Raw genomic sequence first — 9,314 nt, forward strand, 5'->3', positions numbered from 1 at the left:
TCCACTGCAGTAATGGATTTTTGTATTTTATAAAGTTCCATCAATTTTTTCTTCATATATTTTGAAGTTATGTTATTTGTGATTTATGTTTAGAATTTTTATGGCTACTTAGTTAATCAAACATTTTATTATTACATAGTTACTCTCTAACTCTAGCAATGCTTTGTTTTTATGTTCTATTTTGCTAAAATACGATTTTGTTAGCTTTCTTCTTTCTGGTTAATTAGACAGTCTGTGCCCTCCATCAGTTTCCTCATCTGTAAAATGTGTTTAATAGTATTCATGCTTCATAGTGCCATTATAGCTATCACATGAGTGCAATGGTTAAGCTTACTTGTCAAACTGACTGTGTAAGAGGCTCCTGGAAAGGTGACTGGATCATGAGGATGCAATATATTCATCAGTGAATAAATCCACTGGTGCTCATAGCTGACTGTGCTATTTGAAAGTGGAGTCCAGCTGGAGGTAGGTCACTGGAGTCATGCCTTTGACGGGCGTATCTGTCGTGGTGATCTTTCCGTGGGCTGTGACTCCCAGCCACCTACAGTGCTTAACTTTGCTCCACCAAGCCCTTTGACCATGATACTCTGCCTTGGAACTAGCCAGTCATGGCCAGCCTTCTAAAATCATGAGCCAATGTAAATCTCTCTTTTAAACTGTGAGTGAGGGATATTTGCTCCTGGCAATGGGAAAACTCACCAGTACAGTGAATTACTGGGCATAAAAGTATTGAGAACAGTGCTAGGCAATGCTTTTAGTTAATATTTTATTATTATAGGTATCACTTCAAATTGACATTTTTTTCATTTTTCTTTTCTTTCTTTTGAATGATGGAGTACATTTTTCATACTTTTTTTTTCCCCTCTGGTTTAGAAACTGTTTTCTTGGTTTTATCACATTAGGGTTACTTTAGAAATTTAACGATATACTTCAGTTATCAAAGTTTAAATTGAATTCTTTTTCTTCTCTCCTAAATAAGACTTTATAGCACTTTAATTCTGACCATCTTCTTTCTGACATATTCTATTTTTGTATTCTAGTTTCACATCAATTTAAAGCTTTATAAATTATTAGTATTATTATAAATGGTCAATAATTTGTTTTTACTGGCATATTTATGGTTTTCATTAATTTATGGTTCTTCATTTTTTTTTTACTGCTCAAATTACATCTTTCAAATGAATCTTCTGGTAGCAGATTTTCTGTTTTTCTTGTCTGGAGGTATCTTTATGTAGTGCTTTTTAAAAAACTATAAGAGTTTGTAAACAAATTTAGGTGGACAGATATTTTCTGTAAGCATATTAAAAATAAAATTACAAGCCAGGTGTGGTGGCTCACGCCTGTAATCCCAGCACTCGGGAGGCTGAAGTGGGAAGATTGTTCGGAGTTCGAGACCAGCCTGGGCTACAAAGTGAGCTCAAGGCCAGCCTGAACTGCGTAGGGAGACCCCGTCTCAAAAAAGACCCCCCCCCAAAAAAAAAGAAAATTACATAGTTTTTTCACTTGCATACTTGCTATTGAGTAGATGTCTTTTAAAATCAGTCTTCATTGTCACTAATGTGCTTTAAATGTAAGTTTCTCTTTAATTTATCCTGGTTGATTTCTGGACCTATGGATTGATGTGTTTTCAATTCTACAAAATTCTCAATCATTAGTTCCTTAAATATTGCTTCTCTTCCTCAGTTTATTTCTTTCTGAAAGTCATGCTAGATACAAGTCAGATCTTATCACTGTATTCATCTCTTTTATCTTCTTTGTGTGTTTTGTCTCTGTATTATACTCTGCATAATCTTCATAACTGTATTCTATTTCATTAGTAATATCTTCAGTTGTTTAAACTCATTTGAGTTTTGTTTTTTTATTTAAAATGTTTTAACCTCCAGTTTTTTATTATCTTCCTTATCTATTTGATAATTTCAAAACCAAACAATTCTTTTCTTTTTTTGTGTCTGTTAAGCGCAGTATTTAAAGAATTTCTGGATCTCTCTGTCTCTCTGTCTCTGTCTCTCTCTCTGTTATCTATCTCTATATTTACTGTGGATTTCTTGCATTATTATAAGGACTTTTTAGAATCAGGTGCTTGTGAGGTCATTCACTTCTGATAGGTGCCAAGAAGCACATTCTCCATGTCATACTTTAAGCTAAATTATGATTTTAGGATTTCTTAGTACATGTAGATATTGAAAACTTTGACAATTAGTGTACTCATTAGCTTGCCATCAAACATTTTCAGGACAATTCCTTCAACTCAGTGCCAAAATTCAAAACTAACAAATCTCTGAAAATTTAAAAGTATAGTAGCTTAGAGAAAACATACCTATTTGAGGTCACTAGCTTTTTGTGAAGAGTTTCCTGTGAGACTCTCCACCTAAATAAACACTGAGTTTTGATTCCTTTCCCAATGAGAACCATGCTTGTGATTATACACTCTGAAAGTCTAAGAAATAGCTTTCAAATAGGTAAGTATAGCCTTAATGAAAGGTGACTCCTGGAGTTCTACAGTGTCCAGTCTGCATAACTATAATATGCTGGCCCTATTTCCATCCCTATGTATTATGTTTTATATCTAGATGTTTCCCCCAAAGCCTCACTCAAAGATAGGGCTTTGGAAGGTGACTGGATTATGGTGGCATTCATTATACCTGACTTCCTGTTAGGACATAGGGTCTGACAGAAGAGGCATGTCACTGTATGTATCACCTGCAAGGCTCTCTCTTCCTCTCTCTCTCTCTCTCTCTCTCTCTCCCTCCCTCCCTCTTTCTTTTTCCCTCTCCACACCCACCTGCTTCCTGGATGCTACACTGTGAACATCTTTCCTCCACTCAGACCATCCCACCATGTCTTCCTGCCTTGGAGCCAGACAACTATGGGATTAAAAACATGAACCAAAATAAACCATTCCTCCTTAAAGTTGCAGGTGTCAGGTATCGTGCTTTGGCTATGAAGATAGTGACCAATACCACAAGATAGTCAAAACCAAAGTTCAACTTCACCAGGTTCAGTAAGTGCCCAGTGAGGGCACTGGTGAAAACAGAGTTTAGACCTTCAGTTTTGTAATGCTGTAACTGACAGAACTCGGCCAAAGAATATGCAGTCTCCCCACTTTGAAGCCCTTCAGAGTAGTGGTTTTAATATCTTAAGAACTGAGCTGATTTGCTAATTATCATTTCCACAAAAATATCCACCACTTGTCCCAGTAAAGAAAACATAAGTTGATAAAAAGAGTTAATTGTTTCTCTTTGTTTCTTTTTAGAGATTGATTTTCCAGTCATTCTCCAGCCTACAAGTGCAAATGAGAAAACACAGCTAATCAGAGAAGGACCTCGAAGCTACTGCACAGACTCTTGATATGGAGCCAGGGGGTGTCCAAGCGCTTCCTCTTGATTCAGCCACTCCCCAGGTGTTTGTGGGAAGGACAGAGACATGAAATTCTGGAAACTTTTAGAAATTCATATTTTGCTTTCCGGTTAGAGGATGGTGGTAGTCATGTAATTTTCTCAGAATGCAGACTTTCTCTTTGGGCAAAACTTCCTAATGAAACACATTCAATTTTGCTGAATAAAGGCCTAAAGACTCATTTTATGGTCTTTGCATGAGGTAAGGCCATGGCACTGGACAGTTTATGAGACTATCCTTAATATGAGTTAGACTTTATTCACAGACTAAAGTAGTATCTTAAAACAAAAACACTTTTAGCCCATTTAACTAAATGCAATATTTGTATATGCTGCAAATACCAGAAAACAAGAGAGGTTCAGAGATTTATGTCAGTGGCGTAAGTGCCTGCCTGGCAAGCATGAAGTCATGAGTTTGATTTCCAATACCAATATATATATATACAAGAAAGAATTTGGAAAGGTATTCTTATATGCAGGGCTCTTTTTCTGTCAATATTTAGTATGTAACCAACATATTTCAAAAAGCAGGAGAGATTATTAGATTTAAAAGAACAGATCACCTGTTTTTAAGTATATTTTTAGAAAATTAAAAATTGAACACTGAAAATCAACAAGTAAAACCAGAAAAAAGAGGCTTTGAGTCTGCTTTTCGATTAAAAACAAAAACAGCTTCAACCTTGCTAAATCTTACATTTGATCCAGAAAATCATTCCAAGTCTGTACCATCCCCAAACAATGTGTCAACTTTTTAGCAAAATAACTTCTGGTATAAATGGCCAACATTTTACTGTCCTAAGGAAAGAAAATATATGAGGTAAAGAGTAGAATTCTCAATTCTATAATATAAATTTAAATTTAAACGCATGTCATATGCTGAGTGGAATTCATTACATTGAACAGAAAATGCTCAGCTTGTACATTTGGGCAATCTAAACTCAGAAGTCATGTCTGTATTTTCTATCTTGATTCTTAAATTCATTGAATGATAGAAACTATGCACTATTTCTAAAACAATATAGCAGCAAAACTGTTTTTTTAGTCTCTCTTAGTTCCTTAAATAATATTACATTTTCAAGATCTTGTTATATTTTTATATATTGCATGAATTACCATCTTCTTTTTTCTCTCTTTCTTACTCAGCCATCACCAAATTATAGTCAATTGCTGCTAAATATATATTGTAAGTGAAAATTAGTGTTATAGTTCTGACAGTTCTAAAGTCATTAAAATTTGTTCAAACTCTTGAATTACCGAAATTATTATTTTACATAATCAAATAGGAAGAGCCTTGGATTGAAAGTTGAGAAGCCCTTTCTAATCTAAACCTTTACTAGCCTTGGATACAAGTGAGATGATAAGAAAACTAATCTTTCTATAACTGATTTCATTTCCGTGCTGATCACTTTCTGAATTGCTGTAAGATCAGTTGAAATGCCTAACATCAAAGAACTTGAAAAATCCAGTGTTTAACAGATGTGAAATGATTCTACATGATTATGGATATGCTGGCATAGACATAAGTAATGTGCTTTCCTATGCATATGAAAATTCACTCAGTGACACCCATGAAGGTATCCAGCACCAATAGCCCTAATAACTAAAGAAATGCTTGGAGCTCTGTACTCAATGAACAAATGCTACTTTGCATTTGGAGAAAACAATTGGTTAAATAGCTCAATCTGTGGATAATTTCAGCAACTGTATTTCCTTCCTGTGTTCTCTCTAAGCAAAGGTCCAGCTTATTTTGAATAGCAACTGACAAATCACAACACTAATTTCTGTTCCTCTTTCTTTTTCACATGAATTTTTACTCGCATTTTCAGCTTATCCAGGGAGCTGGTCCAACAGTGGTTAGGATGAGAACACAGGATAAATTAGAATCAGAATCAGATGGTAGAATCAAATTCCAGGGGAGTCCTAGCCAATGTTTTCCATAGAGAGCCAGTTTCTGGTTACACTGATGCAAGCACATGAACACCTATGAATGAGGGAATGATGCTACCAAATGCCCGTCAGCTAAAGGAAAAAGAATTAGTAATCAACTGAGAAAATGCTTAAGCAACTTTTGGAAGTCAACAGGAGCTGCCATCCAAAAACACCTAAAGTCACTCTAAATCCACAAACACCTTAGCAGAGAAGAGTCAAGAAAAGAAGGGATATGCTGACCAGGAGCCTTTGGCATCATCAGGCAGAATCAAATGAACAGCCCACTTCAAGGGCTCCTCCCTTATCCTAGGTAATCTGCTACCATGGTGGGAGATTTCATACAAGTTTTCATGAGTTATCCATTTATTTTCTTGCCATTTTATGTTACTTAATAATAAGTATATATTCAGTTGTATTTACCAAAATATATATCTTAATTTTTTGAGAATTGCATCTATTTCTACATTTCAAATGGTATATATACTAAAACATGTTCAATATGATCCACCTAGACTGCAAGTGCACTTCCTGACTGTGTGCTGCCTGATTCCATTACTTACACAAAGGGGGAGAGAGTTCAAGGAAGGCTGTATAATTTCTGTGAAAAGCATGATAATGGTCCCCAGGATGTGTACATACTGATTCCAAGCCTCTATGAATATATCACCATTTATAGAAAAAGGCCCTAAGCAGATATGATTTTTATGCACCTTGAGTTGAGGATCCCAGTAGCCACGTGAATCCCTCAAGGTGCTTTCCTGATTAAAGATGCTAGAGAAAGAAGGGACTGCGGATGAATGGTCAGATGCAACTGAACCTCAGACAATAATCAGAGCATTGAAGATGTGAAGGAACAGAACCATCAGCTAAGAAATCCAAGAAGCCTGTAGAAACTAGTAAACTCAAGAAAATGGCTTTTAAAATTTTTTTTAAATTTTATTTAAAGAAAGACTAAAAATCCAGAAAATAGGTAGAAATAATACATACATTCAGAGAAAAAAATAAACAGTAAGAAATCACTAGTTGATGTTTACATATTATCGTTTTACAAATAGTTGTTCAAGGTACAAAAATGGAACATGTAATGTGGGAATTCAAACAGCAAGACTGCAAACAGTTCGTTCACTGTCCAACAAAAACTTAGCAACATGGTTGTCAATCCTATACACTTAAACATATATGCAGTTATCAATATCTTCATTTATGTTTAGATTAAACAAACTAAAGCAGGTTAAAATCATTCTGAACAAAGAATAATAGTGTTGATGGATTTTGCTTCATGACACTCCGTAATCAGCACTGGGTACTGTAGTGTCTTTTTTTAAAAATTTAATTTAAAGAAAGACTAAACAAAAACAGAAAACAGGTAGAAATAATACATAATTTCAAAGAAAAAAATAAACAGTAAGAAATCACTAGTTGATGATTACAGATTGTCTTCTTACAAATAGTTATTCAAGCTACTAAAATGGAGCATATAAAATGGGGATTCAAACAGTAAGACTGCAACCAGTTCTATTCAACTATCCAACAAAAACTTACAAATATGGTTATCAATCCTATACACTTAAACATACATGCAGTTATCCATATCTTCAATTATGCTGAGATTGAATAAACCCAAGCAGGATCAGCAATGGGTATTTTAGTGTCTGTTTTTCTTCAAAGTATCTGTTCATTTCATCATGTGTCATAAGATCAGTTCTCATAAACTGTTTACAGATTCTACACATGCATGAGTCTTAACATGTATTTCTATCCTTTCTATATTAGAGGGAGAAACAAAACAAAGCAAGACAAAACAAAACATATTTCTATAAACACATGAAATGAAAGACATATAAGACCGTTGTACAAGGAGTCCTACCATAGTTCCTGTGTTGTCTGTTATCTTCAATAGAATTGGCTATATCATCAGACATAGTATAATTCAATACATCAGTACATAACAGTATTAATAAAAACACAACTTTGTATATAGTATAAAACTTGAAAAACAGGCAGTAATCAAACCGGAATGTGTATCATAGAGTCTTCTCATCTTCAGTGTAGTTATCTATACTCTCAATCAATCAATACTATCAATCATATCAGTTTTGAATAAAATCTTCACTGATTCATTTCTGTTATGCTCTTTTCTTGCCATCAGTTGTCTGCTTATCTTCTTCATTCTGTTTCCTGCTCCATTCATTGAGGCCTCTTTGCAACTGTTCTTGGAATCCTAGTACTTTTCTCTCTCTCTAGAATGCCCTGCAGTATTCTCTGTAGAGTTGGATTGATGGATGCGAATTTCCCAAGTTCCTCTTTGTCTTGGAAGCATCTTGCTTCTCCATTAATTTCTAGAGACAGTTTATCAGGCTATATCAATCTGAGTTGGAGGTTATTTTCTTTCAGGGCTTGGAATATTTCACTTCAGGCTCTTCTTGACTTGATGGTTTGTGTCGAGAAGTCTGCTGTTATTCTGATGGGCCTTCCTTTGTAGGTTTATCTGTTTCTTATCTCTAACAGCTTTTAATATTCTGTTGTTATATTGAATTTCTGGGATCTTGATTATTATATGCCTGGGTATAGCTCTGTTTTGGTTGTAGGTGGCTGAAGTTCTGTATGCCTCATATATCAGAATATCATTTCCTTTTCCTATGTTTGGGACGTTTTCATCAATTATTTCTGTGAATAATCTTTGTAGTTCCTTTGTTTGTACACCAGCTTCTTCATTCACATTCTTTATTCTGAAGTTATAGATGCTTTTATCATCTTCTAGCCTTTGTATTTTTACTGGTGGTTTCCTTGTTATTTTAAAAAGTTTTCCCTTTCATACTCCTACATTGCAAAATTGTCCTCCAGTTTGGATAATCTATCCTTAGTTTCTTTCAAGCTAATTTGCCATCTTTCCATAGAGTTTTTAATTTCCTGGTGATCTCTTTGAATCTGTTTCATGTAGTCTGTATTTTTTTTAGTATTCTTCATCAAATGGTTCTCTCCTTTGACTTCCTCCCTTCTTCCATCTGTGTCTGCTTGAGGGGTGCTTAGTATCTCTTTTATTAATCTTCTTATACCTTTCTTTATTTGGCTAAATATTTCACTTTTGAACTCGTCTATGAGGTCTTGAATATATCTCTTTATGTCCACTGGCACTGTGTCTGATATTGCATGTTTGCTGTTCTCATTCTCCTTTGTATTTACCTGTCCTGGGTCAATGTTCTCAGGATTGGGACCTGGGGACTTTTTGTTGTTGCTTCCTCTTCCCATCTTTTTTCTTTCTTCCAGAAGACCCCAGTTTCTTTCTTTGTTCATTACAATTCTTTTGAAGTGCACTGGCGAGATGACCCTTCCCACTGCCATGTGCTAGTGAGTTGCAGACAGGGACAGCATATGCTGGCCCCTCCCCTCCAGATCAGTCAAACTTCTGAGGCTTCACTGGATTAGTGTGCACCACTGCTGTAGGAACTTGATTTCAGATAACCTATTGGATCTCAGCCAAGTCACATGACCTAGGCCTAGCTCACTCCACCAATCCCATTTGGGAAGGAAACAATTGACTGAAGTCACTACTGCCCCTTGTACTTGCCAGTCCTGCCCGGTCCCAGAATGTTGTCTGCTGGAGCCCCCCTATTTATGGAATGGCTCAACTCCCATCACTCACCACAGGTAGATGTTGGCATCCTGCCAACTCAGCTCTCTGTTCAGCTTGCCAACCCTCAAACTCAATATAACTGCGCCCCCAGTGAGTTGAAGCTGCAGGACCTCAGGACAGATCGGCAAGTCGAGGTGGAACCTCAGCAAGTCAAGGCAGGACCTCGGCCAGTCATGGCGGGACCTTGGATGGTCAGCAAGTCACCTTAATTTCTTCTTGGGATGAGAGAGAATTCATCTCCCTCTGTTTAGGGCTCCCCACTCTGTATTATGTTGAATTCTAAGTTGACTATCTCAGGGAGCCTCTGTAGCCAGTTGTTATCTTGTTCCTATCTATCTTGAGCTCTTCAGATGTGC

General features: G+C 36.0%; 1 protein-coding gene across 1 annotated transcript in view; it reads left to right on the forward strand.

Annotated features, from left to right (window-relative positions):
• Dnajc5b (DnaJ heat shock protein family (Hsp40) member C5 beta) overlaps window positions 1-4,598 on the forward strand; it is a 128,979-nt gene extending 124,381 nt beyond the window's left edge. The window contains exon 6 of the mRNA XM_003480074.3: window positions 3,254-4,598. Coding sequence (XP_003480122.1) covers window positions 3,254-3,348 — 95 coding nt within the window. The 3' untranslated portion in view covers window positions 3,349-4,598. The remainder of the gene's footprint in view (window positions 1-3,253) is intronic.
• The last annotated feature ends 4,716 nt before the right edge of the window (window positions 4,599-9,314 follow it).

This window comes from Cavia porcellus, unplaced genomic scaffold (assembly GCF_034190915.1).
Source record: "Cavia porcellus strain 051 isolate PalLab524CR breed Dunkin Hartley unplaced genomic scaffold, mCavPor4.1 scaffold_10, whole genome shotgun sequence".
Classification (NCBI taxonomy): domain Eukaryota; kingdom Metazoa; phylum Chordata; class Mammalia; order Rodentia; family Caviidae; genus Cavia; species Cavia porcellus.